The 16,027-nt window shown below is 48.3% G+C and overlaps 2 protein-coding genes across 2 annotated transcripts; both read left to right on the top strand.

Annotated features, from left to right (window-relative positions):
• Nucleotides 1-20: 20 nt before the first annotated feature.
• On the top strand, nt 21-3,434 carry LOC123413620. The gene is made up of 7 exons (XM_045106558.1): nt 21-524; nt 627-737; nt 1,350-1,418; nt 1,718-1,849; nt 2,581-2,658; nt 2,744-2,875; nt 3,007-3,434. The coding sequence occupies exons 1-7, from the start codon at nt 36-38 to the stop codon at nt 3,181-3,183; spliced, it is 1,188 nt and encodes a 395-aa protein (XP_044962493.1). The 5' UTR covers nt 21-35; the 3' UTR covers nt 3,184-3,434.
• Nucleotides 3,435-10,370: 6,936 nt separating this feature from the next.
• LOC123410472 lies at nt 10,371-11,904 on the top strand. Its single transcript, XM_045103418.1, has one exon. The coding sequence runs from the start codon at nt 10,596-10,598 to the stop codon at nt 11,640-11,642; it is 1,047 nt and encodes a 348-aa protein (XP_044959353.1). The 5' UTR covers nt 10,371-10,595; the 3' UTR covers nt 11,643-11,904.
• The last annotated feature ends 4,123 nt before the right edge of the window (nt 11,905-16,027 follow it).

Below are 16,027 nucleotides of genomic sequence, written 5' to 3'. Positions count from 1 at the left end.
GTCGATCGGACCGGGCCCGGCCACGTCGGTTCTCCATGGGCCGTTGGGCGGCCCACGGTCCACAGCGGCCGGGCATCCGAGTCACGCACCACGCTGTCCTCCTCCGTCGAACCACGTCACGCGTCCGACGTGCCTCTCTCCCATTGGCCGGCGCCGCCATGCGCCGGTCACGCGTCCCGTGCCGTCCGATCACGCGCCCCCGCGCGCCAACCGACGGCCGCGATCTCACCGGCCAGCGCTTCAAGTCTCTGCAGCCACTGACCGAGCTGCAGAGGGGGAAGAGGAAGCAATTTGCATCGGAGATGGCGAGGGCAAGCGCCGTGGCGGCGGCGGTGGTGGCCCTGGCGGCCGTGCTCCTCATCCTGGCCGCGCCCGCGGCGGGGGCGGCGGGGCAGAAGAAGCCGGCGACGGCGGCGAGGCGGGAGGACGTGCCGTACATCCGGTGCCAGGTCTGCGAGCGGATCGCTCGGGAGATCTCCGCGCAGGTCGCCGCCAAGCAGCAGGCCCTCCCGCCCTCCAAGAAGGTACCGTGACTCTTCTGCTTCTGCTTCTGCTAGTGCTGCCCCCGCGGAGGATGGTTCGGCGGGCGAATTCTGATGAGTCGAGGGTTTGTGTGCGGGGCGCAGGTGCCGGAGATCGAGATCATCGACATCGCGGAGAATGTGTGCAACCTGAAGAAGCAGGAGGCGGACTGGATGCTCCGGATCGACATCGTCGAGAAAGGCGACAGGCTCGAGGTAAATTTGCTGGAGCTGAGGCGGATTCATGCGTTTCTAAATCTTCAGAGACGAAATTGCTTGCTCTCTTTATTCAAAATAAAATAAAATTGCTTGCTCTGGTTGGCTGTGGCCAGTGGCCACTGGGAAGTTCAACGCCACTGGTCCAGGCTGCAAAATCCTTTAATCTGCTTCACCACCACTAAGTGCAAACAAACTCAGTGAAATAGCGTGATTCGGATCGTATACATTGGTTACTGAAAGACCACAATTGGAACAAAAGAGCAAGTAACTAATTTGTTCGAAAGCAACTAGACACTAATCAAGCACAAACAATCCGAATGAAAGTATTTCTTATTCTGAACTGAGTTATGTGACCCTTATATAGTTTATATACATATATAGCTAGTTCTTCCCATTAGAGATATTGTTGGAATTTTTGTTCCAAACAGAAGTCACCTTTAGTAAGCATACTTTATAGAACCTTTCTGAATTAATATGGATTATACTTAAGCCTTTCTGCTAAAATAAAAGTGATCATTTAATTCTGCTTGGTCACAGATTTGTAGTTAGTTTATGATACCACAAATACACCATATCCGTCCAATTCTAATACATGTAAGTATTTTGCAGCTTGTGGACCAAGATGAGGAAGGGCATTGTAATTCTGAATGCAAGACCATTGAGCGTGCATGCCAGGAGGTGAAGATCAATGTTTATATTGTTTATTATGTGTTTGTACTATCTAAAACTTATGAACATGCTATAAGATTTTGCTCTCCTTTAGAGGTGATAATCTTTCATGAATTCAACTTCACTATCAAGTATTGATATTATGATGGTAGTCATCTGGAATAAATAGTAGTTTGTTTATGCCGATTGTTCAGATTTGTTGAATTATCGTGCCCAAATAATTTGATAGTCATGAAGCAATATGCAGACCATTAGTTCTACTCATGAATTATGTGAAGTTGTGCTTAACTTCACTAAATCCATTGCAGGTGATGGGGTATGCTGATACCGATGTTGCTGAGTTTGTCTACACAAATAAGCCTTCAGTTGATCAGCTTATAAAGTTTGTCTGCAAAGATATAACGAAAGCATGTGCTGCGAATCCACCACCAGTTCCAAAAGTAAGCATTCCCCGTCTGGTTTATTCCCGCTTAAGTAGGTTATTATCTATGAATATTAAGCAAGTATCTAGTTTTACTACTTTAGTGTGTGCTAAATGTGAAATTAGCCTCTTGTTCCCAAGTTAAGCAAGGAAATTTCATAAGATCAGTCTCCCCTTCACAGCTCCCTTTAAGCCTTGCCACTGAGTAGTTATGGCGATGACCTGGGAGTTTGGTAGATGGCTTCATTTCCAGCATTTGCGTTTAGGAAATAGCAGCAAAGTTTGATATTGCTTGAATATGGATCAGGATGTTCTACTAGTCTTATATCTCTTAATTGAGCATAATCTGATTTACATCATGTTGTACATTGTTGAAATACCTCATAAGATACTCCCTCCGTCCCAAAATTCTTGTCTTACATTTGTCTAAATATAAATGTATCTAGTCACGTGTTAGTATTTAGATACATTCATTTCTAGACAAATCTAAGACAAGAATTTTGAGACGGAGGGAGTAGATAACAAGAAACCCTTCCTAGAAGTAATAAAAAGAAGAAGAAAAATGTGTCTAATATTAACTTCAGCCATGTAGTCAGGGCATCATATAGGACCCTATTATAATGCATGTTTGGATGCTTTGCTTGCAGCAGTTAGTTGACTGCTCCTAAGAAGTACTCTTATCTGGATGTGAGGCTTTGGGAGTAAATATTCCCATGTATTTCTGACACACATCAAACTTAAAAATTGCAGGACCGGGTTCCTGGAGAACCCTTTGCAGCAAAGCCATCAAAGGATGCTGAGATGGAGAAGATAATGAGATCAATGGAGGTAGATATTTTAGCTGTAATGTGTGTAACTACATCTAAGTATATACGAAAATACAACTGTTACATCACACTATTGTGGATGACAGGGCATGCCGGGAGCCCCAAACATGAAGATGTACTCTAGAGATGATTTGATGAAGAACAACTTTGGGGTCGAAGGTGATGAAGATGATGAAGATGAGGATGAAGACGAGGATTATAACTTACCCAAGAACTTGGTATGTTAACATAGGTTGACCCAACCCAGTACGAGGGTTGGCTCCTCACAGTTCTCCCTAACTTCTCAGCTGAATGTGTTCATTTGAACTGAACTGCCGAGGGTTAATCGTATTTCCTCTGCTCCTTCCAGGGAAACATTCTAAAAAACAAGGGTCCGCAAAAGAAAGACCTGAAGCAACAGGTCGTGAAACAGATCAAGGATACCGGCAAGAAACTGAAAGGGCATGTGAGCAAGGTGTCCAAGGTGGTAAAGAATTGGTGGAAGGGGAAGAAGAATCCTGCAAAATCAAGCAAAAGCGAGCTATGAACACGGCAGCATCCTCCAATCGGTTCGGCGCATCAACATTCAGTTCAGAGCTTGGGTACAGAATAGCTACATAAACGTGCTACAATGATTTAAAGGCATTTTTAGTGTACACTAGTAGAAAGAGGTGGACTCTGGAGCTGAAGGGGGATGATTCATGAGAAGTTGTAGTACTTACTTTACAAGGTAGATCATGAAGTCCCAGTTGATTTTTGGTGTATGTAAACGCACGGCAATGCCATTAAGTTCGATCATCGGCTGTCTTATGGCTTCTACTGTTCTACTGTTCTACATCTACATGACATAACTAACTAGTCATAGAAGATGGGGAGAGGTGATTTGGCTCTAGGGTCCAAATGCTCCCTATATCTGCTACAACATATTCAGTGGCATATACGGATAGGTTGAAAATCTGTAATACTGTGTCCTAGACGTATGTACGTAGCTACAGAGTGTGTCAGGGACAACAGACAGCAGAGTGGCGTGATGGTGGGCGTCAATGCGATGTACTGATGGAACGGAAACCTAGGTGAACGTCTAATTAACCAAAACACGAAACTGTAATCCACACACGAGTAGAGCATCTCTAGCAGAACCGTATAATCGTTGGAACCGTAAAATTCCGATTATACAGATTTGGACCGTTTTTTGTGTCAGACTATATTGTAAATGTGATCTGGCTTGGATTTTTTTGCGGCCCGTAAACGTGACCCTTCAACCGCTATATCCGCGGGTTCAGTCGCTGGATTCGGCTCGAAACCCTATCCCTCCACCACCGCGAAAAATCCACACACCTCATCGCCGGCGCCTCAGATCCGCCACCGTGCGCCTTCATTATGCCAACTAGCAGCTCCAAAATGGCCAACTTCGATGGTCGTGGCAACGACGACCCCGAGAGGGCACGTTGCGTCAGATCCGACGTCGTGCTTGACATCGTTGCCGTCGCTCATCCGTCGTGAGACAGAGGAATACGCCCGTGCGCGCGGCCGCCTCTTCTTTGACAGCTCCTCTGAGGCGTCGAGCTCACACTCGCGCTCCTCCCTCCCCCCGATGAAGAGGGAGCTAGAGGAGCTCCCACCGGTGAAGATGGAGCCAGAGGGCGAGGCGGGGCCGGAGCGACGTACCGGGGGCGTCGTCAGACCGGAGAGGACTCCCTCCCCCCGGCGGAGGCGGGCAGCCTTTTGCTCGCGCTGCTAGCGCGGGGGAGGTGGAAGCGAACCAGCAGCACCGTTGGAGGGACGAGGAGATCGACACCGTGCTCTATGAGCAGGGTGTCGCGTCGGCCCCTGCCTTCGACAACAAGGTGGAGGAGTGGCGCCGCGAAGCCACTGCGTAGGAGCGCATCTACGTCAAGCTCTCCTCCGACGACTGGCCGCTGCCGCATCTACTACCACACGACCTCTGGTGAGCTCGATTTTGCGTAGTGCGGTTGAAAGGACGTGGATGTCGCCTAGAGGGGGGGGGGGTGAATAGGCGCTTTAAAATAATTAGGTTTAGGCTTGAACAAATGCGGAATGAAACTAACGTTTAATATGACAAGCACAAAACCTAAAACAACTAGGCTCACCTATGTGCACCAAACAACTTATGCTAAGCAAGATAAACAACTAAGTGATAGCAAGATATATGACAAGAAACAATATGGCTATCACAAAGTAAAGTCCATAAGTAAAGGGTTCGGGTAAGAGATAACCGAGGCACGCGGAGACGATGATGTATCCCGAAGTTCACACCCTTGCGGATGCTAATCTCCGTTGGAGCGGTGTGGAGGCACAATGCTTGCCAAGATGCCACTAAGGCCACTGTAATCTCCTCACACCCTCGCACAATGCAAGATGCCGTGATTCCACTAAGGGACCCTTGAGGGAGGTCACCGAACCCGTACAAATGGAAAACCTTGGGGGCGGTCACCAGTACCCGTACAAATTGCTCGGGGCAATCTCCACAACCTAATTGGAGACCCCGACGCTTGTCCGGACCTTTACACCACAATGATTGAGCTCCGAGACACCACCAAGCTTCTAGGACGCCAAAGCATCCACGAAGAACAATATCTAGGGTACTAAGTACCAAAGGTAATAAGCTTCTCAAACTTCACTTCCACGTATCACCGTGGAGAACTCAAACTGACGCAACTAATGCAATGGCAAGAACACATGAAGTGGACAAGTCCGTCACACTCAAATCCCTCCACAACAACAAAAGCTATGGAGAAATATAAGAGGAAGAACAAGGAGATCACAAAGAACTCCAAGATCTAGATCCAAGGGGTTCCCCTCACATAGAGGAGAAAGTGATTGGTGGAGATGTGGATCTAGATCTCCTCTCTCTTTTCCCTCAAGAACAAGCAAGAATCATTGGAGGGATTGAGAGTAAGCAAGCTCTAAGAAGGTCAACAATGGGGGTAGAACATGAGTTCAACGGATAAGAAAACACCAAGGGGGAAGAAGGACCCCTTTATATGGTGGGGGAAAGAATCAGACTGTTACCCCCACTTACAGCCCGAGCACGGCGCTACTACCGCTGTCCCCAGCGGTACTACCGCTCAGGGAGGAGCGGTACTACCGCTAGCCCCTGGCGGTACTACCGCTAGAGAAAATCTTCGCAAAAAGTCCAACGGAGAACAACCGCTCAGAGAAAGGTACTACCGTCCCGAAGCGGTACTACCGCCCACCCGGAGCGGTACTACTGCTCCTAGAGCGGTACTACCGCTAGGGAGCGGTAGTAAAAAATTACTAGGTAGTAAAAAATTACTACCGCTCCGGGGGCGGTACTACTGCTCCGGGGACGGTACTACCGCTACAGGAGCGGTACTACAGCTGGCACCAGGAGCAGTACTACCGCTGGATACTGAAACTGCTCTAACTTTCGCATACGGACTCCGAATTCAACGAAACCAAGTTTGTTGGAAAGCTAACGACATGGGCTAACACAATCTTGATAGAAATATAAATAAGAAGCAAGTGAGAAAAGGCCCATAAGAAAATGGTGAGAACCCTTCTTCGAATAAGACCAATAAAAACTCCCAACATCGAAAACATCATAGAAGATGCATATGGACTCCGTTTTTGATGAACTCGAGCTTGTCATGAAGATGACCATAATCTCTAAAACTCACAAAGAGAAACATCAAACAAGAACCAAGAAGTATGATGCAAGGATGCAAATTGTTTGAGCTCTCAACGAACGATACGATCAAGCTACTCACTTGAGAGCCCCCCTGACAGTACGACAATCTATCCTAAAACTATAAAACCTATCAAGGGCAAACCTACACCTTGCACCTCGTCCTCTTGAGCTAGATGATGATGACCTTGGTTTCCTCAAGATGTACCACCTTTCTTGATTGCGTTGGCTTGATGAAGACTAGTTGATTGCTCCCCCATACTCACTGTGGGTGAGCCACTCTTCAGCATATCTTCACAAGTCCATTGCCACCACAATGGACGGCAAGCTTCAAGCATGATATATTCGTGCTGATCCACTTGAACTTGTACACCGCAATCTTGATGACGATCACCACTTGACGTCATCCTTCATGGGTTGTATGAGATCTTCCTTTTGACGCAAGCGCATGGAAACACACCTAACCCCCACATAGAACTCTCACGAAGACCATGGGTTAGTACACAAACACGTAATGGACAATGCTTACCATACCATGGGATCACTTGATCCCTCTCGGTATATCTTGTACGCTTTGTGTGTTGATCATCTTGATTTACTCTTTGTCTGACGATCTTGATCAACCTTGTGTCTCTATGACCATTCTTTGGATAATACCTTGAATACCATCTTGGTCATCATATAAACTCCTTGAACCCAACAGATGGATTTCAAGAAGTGCCTATGGACAAATCCTATAAATATAACTTAAGGCAACCATTAGTCCATATGAATTGTCATCAATTACCAAAACCACATATGGAGAAATATGCTCTAACAGCGGTAGGGTAGTTAGTAGCTCTGGTGAGCTCCGGTAGGGTTAGCTTACCTCTACCCCCTCTAGTAGTGTTGCATAATCGAATGTAGTATGTATGATCATGTAGTAAGTGATGAATTCTGAATAACTATGGTTGCAATTTCACCGCGAATGATTTTTTTTCTTCAAATTATGCAGTTTTATATACGGTTCTGTTCTGCAGCGCAAGATTTCGACCCGCAAAATCCCGTTTCGTCAAACTATAAACGGCTTTTGCGGTTCGCAAAAATGCGGAATCTGCTAGAGATGCTCTTAGTGTGTGCTGCTGGCCTTCTGGTGCCAAAAATAGAGCTACGTGCCAATCGTGGTCGAGCTGCCGCTGTTGCGTCGCCTCGAACCGCTGACATATTAGCACCTGCCGCTGCTGCATCGCCATCTACGTCGCTGGATGCATAGGGCAGGGAAGGAGCGGCCGCTATGACCCCTTACGGCGGTTTTGCCGAGTCTTGCGCTAGGCGTTAATTATGCATTCCATCGCCTTACACTTTTCTAACCAAAGCGCATGCTTATGCGTAATTATACGCAGATTAAGCATAGTTATGCGTTAGACGTTTTGCTATCGTCTAGAGTCAAGGCACACTTAAGCGCTCGCTTAGGCGTGCCTTTTCTAACTGTACTCTTGAGTCAGTGGAGTCGGCTCCAGCGTCACGCACCGTGGCGGGGAAAGGACAGAACTGGAGAAGGGTATTGATCCTTTATAGGAGGCAAAATTGCGGTGTGGGGCGGCAATGGATTTCCCGTTGATCGTCTACGGGGAAAATGTGGTGGAGCATTTAACGTTGCAGACAGCCTTGCGGTGTGCATCTAAAAAACAAAAATAAAGCTGTTACAGGAAGGAAATTGCTTATTTTCAACCGACTGATAAAAACGACTCGTAAGTCGCCTCTTTTTTCCGCCACGTGTCCTTTGTAAACTCACGCATCGCTTTTCTCTCTTCATCTTATCTTCTTCAACAACCACACAACGTTTATCCTCGCGTGCTTTGTACTTTCTCTGAAATTTCATTTCTCTTCTCCATTGAAGCAGCAACCCGCCATCATCGGCTACGAAGGGACGGAGCAGGGAACACCTGCTTCCCATTCCCGACAACGGCATATGTAGACGGGCCAGCATCGCAGCTTGGGTGCGTTTCATACCAGCATCCAGTTTTGGTGCCCACACGCTTCATCGCCGCGTCTATCGCCGCCGTCATGTCGTGCACTGCATAGCAGAAACCGCTGTCATCGTTGTGCGCTGCATGGAAGCATCCACCGACGAAGCAGCAACAAGCCACCATCGACCACTGATGCAGCTAGGGACGCGGCCTGGCTACTTATCATCCCGGCCACGGGCCGTCGCCGCACACTGCGATGGAGCAACACTGTCGTGATGGAGCATCGTCGGAGTTGCATTGGGGCATCGTTGGAACAATGGGGTTGGCGCATGTTGTGGTGGAGCATTGCCGGAGTTGCATTGGGGCATCGCCTGGGCCGGCGGGGGTGGCGCATGTTATGATGAATCATCGCCGGAGTTGCATTAGAGCATTGCCGGCGTCGGCAGGGATGGCGTGTATTGTGAATTTGTGATGAAGCATCGATGACATTGAAGCATCGCTGGAGTTGCATTGAAGCATCGTCGGCGTTAATGCTGAAAGATGAGGCACTAGCCACAAGGCCCACAATACCGGTAGGCTGCCACCAAGTCCATCCATCGATCAACGATGAATCACTGAGGCTCCGTTGCTGCCCAACCAGGCCATCGACGGTACAAAGCTGGGCTTGATTGTTGCAATGGGTCAATCTAGTGCTCCAGGGCCACCGACACTGCTGGAAACAGGAGGAGGACACACCGTTGTAAGCTGTCGTCGTTGTCGTCAGTGCTGCAAGCAGACGTGTGTTGCGGCTTCACACGCCATTGGTGGTGTAAAGCACATGAAGGGTGCTGCCATGGAGCTTCCGCGCGGGGCCACTCGCTCTATGATGGGTGCATCCTAAGCAGCCGCCGGTGTTGCGGTGGAGCATCGACGGCTCTCCTGTGCCATCGTGCTGCGAGGGAAGCATCGTGTGCGGCAACGGTGCTTTGATGGAGCATCCACGACTCTTTAATGCCACCATGCTGCGAGGGGAGCATCGCATGCGGGACGGTGCTGCGATGGAGCATCGCCGGTTCTACGACGACGTCGTGTTGCGAGGTGAGCATCGCCGGTTCTACGACGACGTCGTGTTGCGAGGTGAGCATCGCGTGCGGCAATGGTGTTGTGATGGAGCATCGCCGGTCCTACGACGACGTCGTGCTGCGACGGGAGCATCGCGTGCGGCAACGGTGTTGCGACGGAGCATCGTCGGTCCTACGACAATGTCGTGGTGCAACTGTGACCACGGTGGGGCGACTGATGGTGGTGATACTCTGATGATGTTGCTCGGTCGACGGAGCTGCCATGTAGCATCGTCGGTTCTGCGATGACATCAGTTGCAAAGGTGACCGCGACAAGGCGGCCGATGGTGCTGCAACTCCAACGATGTTGCTCGGTCATCGGTGCTGCAATGGAGCATCGCTGACTTTGTAACGACATCAGTTGCGATAGTGACCGTGACGGGGCAGTCGATGGCCGCCTGTGCTGAGATGGAGTATCGCCGGTAGTGGTAGTGCGGCAACATCGTGCGTCGGCGGTGAAAACGACAGTGCGACCCATGTAGTTGCCACTCTCGTGAAGTTTGCTCGGCCGCTGATGAGCATCGCCGGCTCTTCAACCACCGTATGCTGCTTGTTGTCGGAGTCACTCGGGTAGTCGGGTGCTACGTTGCAGCATGCTTTAATCTAATCGGGGTTTTGCTACGAGCTGTCGGGTACGTGGGTGCAGTTGCTTTGTTGTTGTTAGAGTTACATGAAATGAAAGCTGCGTTGCAACGTTTTGAGTCACGGCAGGTGCTACGGGCCGGCTACGCACGGGCGTGCTTTTTGTAACTTCGCGCGTGTGGTGAAGGTCCTGCGGGAAACATGGGCAGGTGGGGATCAAGCGGTCCTAATTAGTCCTAATCAAGATGAATGGACGGTTGCTGAGGCGGCTGATCCTTTTTCAGGATCAGCCGGCTGGCCGGTTTTACTTTACTTATTCGGAATATTCCAGCAGTAATCCCTTTTGTGGACGAATACCATGCGACGCGTCCTTCCCTGACCCACTTACCCATCATCTTCTTCGCCACCACTCATATCTAGTAACCGCGTTTTTCAAAGTCTGCACACGACAAACAACGGGCGATTGTAGCCTAGGGAGTATAACGCAACGCAAGTTGATCGTCGGCAAAGTTATCAAAAGCTTATACTGTACTACAAGCTAGCCGAAATCGACTGCAGTCTTCATCCAGTAGGTAAGTCGCCCTGTACCTGTGAGTTTTTCATTCAGCGAGACGATCGACAACTCACGAGCAACGTACGTCGAGACTCGAGATCGATCATGGACGTGGTGAGCGCGATCACCAACGTGGTGCAGGAGATAGTAAAGGCGGCGGTCACGGCCCGGAACAACAAGAAGAGGTGCCTTGACCTCGCCGACCGCGCACAAGCCATCGTCGACCTCATCCACAATCCCGACGGCTCCTCCACGGCGAGCACGACCAGCAGCGGCAGCGGCCGCACGATGACAATGAAAGAGCCCTTTCTCAACAGGCTGAAGGCCGTGCTCGACGAGGCGCTCAAGCTCGTCGAGTCCCAGCAGCCGGGGGGCTTTGTCGACGGGGGCAAGAAGCTGATCACCAGTACTTGGACGGCCGACAAATTCGTAACTGTTGATGCGAAGATCACCGCCTGCGTCACCGACTTCGGCCTGGCGGAACAGTTCGCCGCTCGCCATCGTGCCTGCCGCGCCAACAAGGGGACTCACTCGGCACCCTCCCCTGCTCCGGAGCGCCACCAGCAGAGCTTCCTGTCCACGCCGGGGTCGTCACAGCAGCACCAGAGCTCGCAGCCGGCGACTTCGCCGTTGCAGCCACGCCGGAGCTCACGACTGTTGCAGCAGAACCAGAGGTTCCAGTCCGAGGAGTCGTCGACCCAGCAGCAACGGAGCTCGCGGTACACGCCACCGCCGTTACAGCAGCAGCACCGAAGCTTAGGGCTACCATCATCGCAGCAGCAGCATCAGCACCAGAGTTCTCAGCCCGCAGGCCCGGACTACCACCGTCGCAGCAACAGACCACATCCCTCAGCTCGCGAGATTGCATCACAATTCAGCACGGGAGCTCGCAGCCCGAACAGCACCAGAATTCTCAGCCCGCAGCCCCGAAGTACCACCGTCGCAGCAACAGACCACATCTCTCAGCTCCCGAGATTGTATCAGCAATTCAGCACGGGAGCTCGCAGCCCAAACTACCACCGCGCGGGGCGGGAGCACCATAACTCCCAGCCGGCGATGCTGCTGTCTCAGCTCAGCGGTACCAGAGCTTTGCAGAGCTCGCAGTCCATCCTACCACCGTCGCAGCAACACCAGAAGCTGAAACGTCGATAAGCGATCGGGCTTGTGGCGAGGCGAGGTAAGCGGGCATGCATGTATCGAAGGTACAGTTAGTACAGTACAGTACAGTAGCATAGCTCCCTGGACACTCTGTCCTGTCCTGGAACTGAGTGTATGGGACTGTGTAATACTCCATCTGTTTCTTCTCACTCTAAAATGTATCTTAAGTCAAACTTTATGAAATTTCACCATATTTATATTTAAACATATCAACATCTATAATATTGAAGATATACAATATAAAACTTTATTCCGTATGCACCCAATGATATTCATTTGATATTGTGAATGTTGATATTTGTTTCTATAATATTGTCAATCTTGATGAAGTTTGATTTCAAACAAAATTTATATGTAGAGTAAAAAGAAATGGAGGGACTAACTAATAAGGATGGGTTTAGTTTTCCTGTAATGTTTCTCTGTTTTCTTTTCGAGGGAAATGTGCACATGGTGATGATTACTATATAGAGAGTGATTTTTCAAGCGGCACAGGTCACCCCGGTCGTTCGGTTACTTTGGTTTATGGTAATTCGAGTACTTAAAAATGAAAACCGAAACTTTTTCTGCCAGACAAAATACCCGAACCCAAATTATCCACAAATTTGGTTCGGGTAATTCGGGTAACCAAAAAACCTGAAATGTTTGGAGCACACATCAATTTTTTGTTATGAATAGTTTTGATAGTATGGGTATTTCGGGTAGTATGGGTATTTTAGTTGGTATGGGTAACATGAGAATGTAATAATAGTACGAATAATTTGGACAGTATGAATACCGAATAACCAGGAAATGAGAATCAAACCCTAACCCGATACCCGAATTACCCGAAAATTTGGCTAATTCGGTTCGGTTCGAGTTCGGGTAACGGGTTAGGGTACCCAAATGACTACGGTGAAGCACAAGAATCTACAGAGCAAACAACCGTTGTTTGATTTCACGAGGTGATTCGTGTTCTATTCACTATTGAAATTTTGTTATATGCGGGTGTCTGGCTCTTCGCCGAGAGCCAAATTACGGGCACTCGACAAAGTAACAGACGCCAAGAGGAACCCTCAGCAACAGAGGCATCTCGACAAACACGACGTATTGGCGAAAACAGGCCACGGCAAAGGCAGTATTTGCCGAGAGTCAAACAGCTAGCGTTCGCATGGCAAAGTTTTGCCACGTGGCACATCCGGCGGTGGATAACGACACGATCATGGTTTGACGTCTTTACCGAGAGCAGCACTCGGCAATGTTTTGGCATAGATTTTGTTTTACCTCGCCTACCAAAAAATAGAAAGACATGTTTAAATAGTACGATAGTCCAATTACATTAAGCTTATGTGTTCATTATTAAGAATATGATCTGAATATACTGTTACCGAGCGCAGCTCTCAGAACAGAAACAATTGCCGAGTGTAGCTCTCAGTAAAGATAAGGCTCCCATCAAACGTTAGTCCCACCTCGCCCAGAAACAAGCAATATGACCTGTTTAAATCATGGGATAGTCTAGATGCAATAAGCTTTGATATTCATTACACTCTTGTTAACAAGATGGACTATCACTTTGAATCTTCACCTATTTCGCACACATAAGATTCAAAGTGATATGCCATCTTCCTAATGATGGATGACAACACTTTTTTATTAATTCAATTATTATTATTATTGAGTCATTTATTGCTATTCTAGGGTTTCATCGCCAAAAATTGTGGATCAGCAAGGCAGCACATGTGCACACAAGGGAGGGGCATGCCTTGCCACCGGGTCCTGTTGCTCCATTCGCCTCAAAACTTCTCGTGCTCTCAAAGGAGTCCATCGCATGACACGTGCGAGGCACCCGCATTTTTCGGGACTGCATGCAATAATTGAGACAATTATTTCTATGCTAGGATTTCGTCGCTGGAAATTGTAGATCAGCAAGACGGCACAATAATCCATGCGCAGAAGCGTCATGGAAAATCGTTTGTGATGTCGTTGCGACATGCATAGGCCTTGTGCAGACGAGGGAGGGGCATGCACATGTGGCTTTTTTCCGAGAGTGCCTCTCTTTAAAAGATAAACCCTAGATCTTAGTTATGACTTTTACCTGTTGGGAAACATTGCATGAGAAACAAAAAAAATCCTAAACACACGCAAGATCCATCGATGAAGATGCATAGGTACGAGAGGGGGAGTATGTCTACGTACCGTTATAGATCCCTAAGCAGAAGCATTGAAAACACGGTTAATGTAGTCGTACAAACAATCGCTATCCGTCCCGATCAAACACCGAACGGACGAGACCTTGTGTTCAGCATGACGTCTCCGCCTCCTCGAGCTAGCGGGCGAGGGCGGAGTAGTTGTAACACCTCCAGTGTCATGCTAAGTAAGCTCATGCTAATGGGGCCATGTAATCACAATTAGTTTTGCTAAACTTCACTTTGATCCAAACCGAGCTCAATTTCAAATTTAAAATAAAGTTAAATTATTATTTTTCCAAACATAAAAAAACGTTCATAATATTGAAAATAATCCCTGAGTAATTGTGGGGTAGAAACCACCATTTTATAAAGTGGTTAAGTGCCCTGAAATAATTAAAATAGAGGCAAAAGCATTATTTAAAATGCCTTTTCTACATTATGAAAATACAAACTATCTTAAATAATTGTCAAAACTTTTATGGCACTGTTCATTATTGCATTATAATTATTGGTGCAATTTTTATATTTTATAAAACTAAAATACTTTTGTTTTAAAAGTAAAACATAAAATAAATAAAAAAATAGTAAATAAATATATAAAGGCCTAACTAACTACTATGCCCGCGGGTCCTAGTGGCCGCACTGTAGGCCCAACCCACCTCCACCTCTCCTTGAATCTCCCGCTATAGTGGAAGGAAAGGGAGCCGTGGCGACCATCCGTCGGCCACGGCCACGAGCGGGCCTTCCGGTCTGTCCCCGACGCCTACTAGTCCCCCTCAATGCCCCCAACAACCCTAGAGCACACACTTCTCCACCCCTTGTGCCCCTTAACTCTCTCCCGCACCCACCTGTGTCGTCATCTTCATGTCATGCTCCGTCCGCCAACCGTCCGCCAAGCTACGTCTGCTTTGTCTGCGTCGAGTGTGAGGAGCAGCTCAAGCAGGAGATCGCCACAGCGTCGCGATCGACCACTTCTTCCTGCTTCGGTTGTTGGAGTTCCCCACCGAATCCACATACGCACTACAAGAAATAAACTCGTTTATGACAAAAAAAATAATGATCGCGGTTGAATTGGTCACAGATCTATGACTAATATTTACAAAAAGGTCATGAGGTGTCTAAGTGGGTCCAAACCCTAGAAAAGTTTGACCATCTCGATCAAGATGGTCATAATCCCATTGCACAAAATGGCCACTTGCATGTGTAGCTCTATTTATGCCCGCATTATAGGTCCTCCATGACAAAATTAAGAAGGTCATTGGCTTAAATAAAGGTGACTGGACACACAACTCGACAATTTTGCCTACGTGTCTTATATTGGCGTCGACAAGGCCACAAGGTATAAGTACGTTGACAGGTCGGACCCATAAGTTGAGTTGCTAATCCAACTTACTTGTGGGACATAGATTTAACGTGTGGCACCCTGTTAGACCCACTACCGGAGTCAACTTCTTTGCCATCAGTCCATTCTTTGTCGTCTGCTTGTTGACGGCAAAAAGTTCTTTGCCTCTTGCTTCCACAGAAAGACGGCAAATAATGGACTAATGGCAAATAGTATATTTGCCATCAATCAATTCTTTGCCTTCTGCCAGCGGACGACAAAGAGTCTAAAGACAGACGACAAAGAGCCCGGCTGGGCCCCAATGGACCATGGGGATGGCTAGGTCAACGGATGTCGTCCGCTTGTGCTTTGTCGTCTACCTTTAGGGTCTATGTCGTCTGCTAGCTGACGACAAAGCCCGTCCTTATCTAACGGTCGTTAGCCCCCACCCCCTCTCCCTCCTATGTCTCTCTCCCTCATCCCGCAACCGCTCGCGCCACGACCCCTCCTTCCCCCACCACCGGTGCCACCCTAGCCCCGATCACCTCCGTCTCTCTCCCCCACCCCGCAACCGCCGACGCCACCTCCTCCACAACCATATCAACTCTCGATGGTAACGTGTCACATGGTGAAGGTGATGTAGCCCTCACAACAATTGATGTGATTGTCATCGTACGCCCAGTAGTTGAAGGAACAACCATATCAACTCTTGGAATAAGCACCTTGCGCTCGTTCTCCTTGTGGGCAACACGTCGTTTTATTTCCTCTTCAACTTTGCAAGAAAGATGAAACAAACGACCCATAGGATAACACTTTTCATGAATTCGTATCTTCTGAATATCATGGTTTAATCCTCCCCAAAATATATCCAGAAAATCTTCTTCACTTTCTTC

Source organism: Hordeum vulgare, chromosome 7H, assembly GCF_904849725.1.
Source record: "Hordeum vulgare subsp. vulgare chromosome 7H, MorexV3_pseudomolecules_assembly, whole genome shotgun sequence".
Classification (NCBI taxonomy): Eukaryota; Viridiplantae; Streptophyta; class Magnoliopsida; order Poales; family Poaceae; genus Hordeum; species Hordeum vulgare.
This window is presented reverse-complemented; position numbering and strand designations above follow the sequence as displayed.

Coding starts and splice junctions, on each gene's coding strand:
- LOC123413620 (XM_045106558.1), top strand. CDS start 36: ATGGGCCGTTGGGCGGCCCACGGTCCACAGCGGCCGGGCATCCGAGTC. Junction 525..626: donor CCCTCCCGCCCTCCAAGAAG/GTACCGTGACTC, acceptor TGCGGGGCGCAG/GTGCCGGAGATCGAGATCAT. Junction 738..1,349: donor AGAAAGGCGACAGGCTCGAG/GTAAATTTGCTG, acceptor AGTATTTTGCAG/CTTGTGGACCAAGATGAGGA.
- LOC123410472 (XM_045103418.1), top strand. CDS start 10,596: ATGGACGTGGTGAGCGCGATCACCAACGTGGTGCAGGAGATAGTAAAG.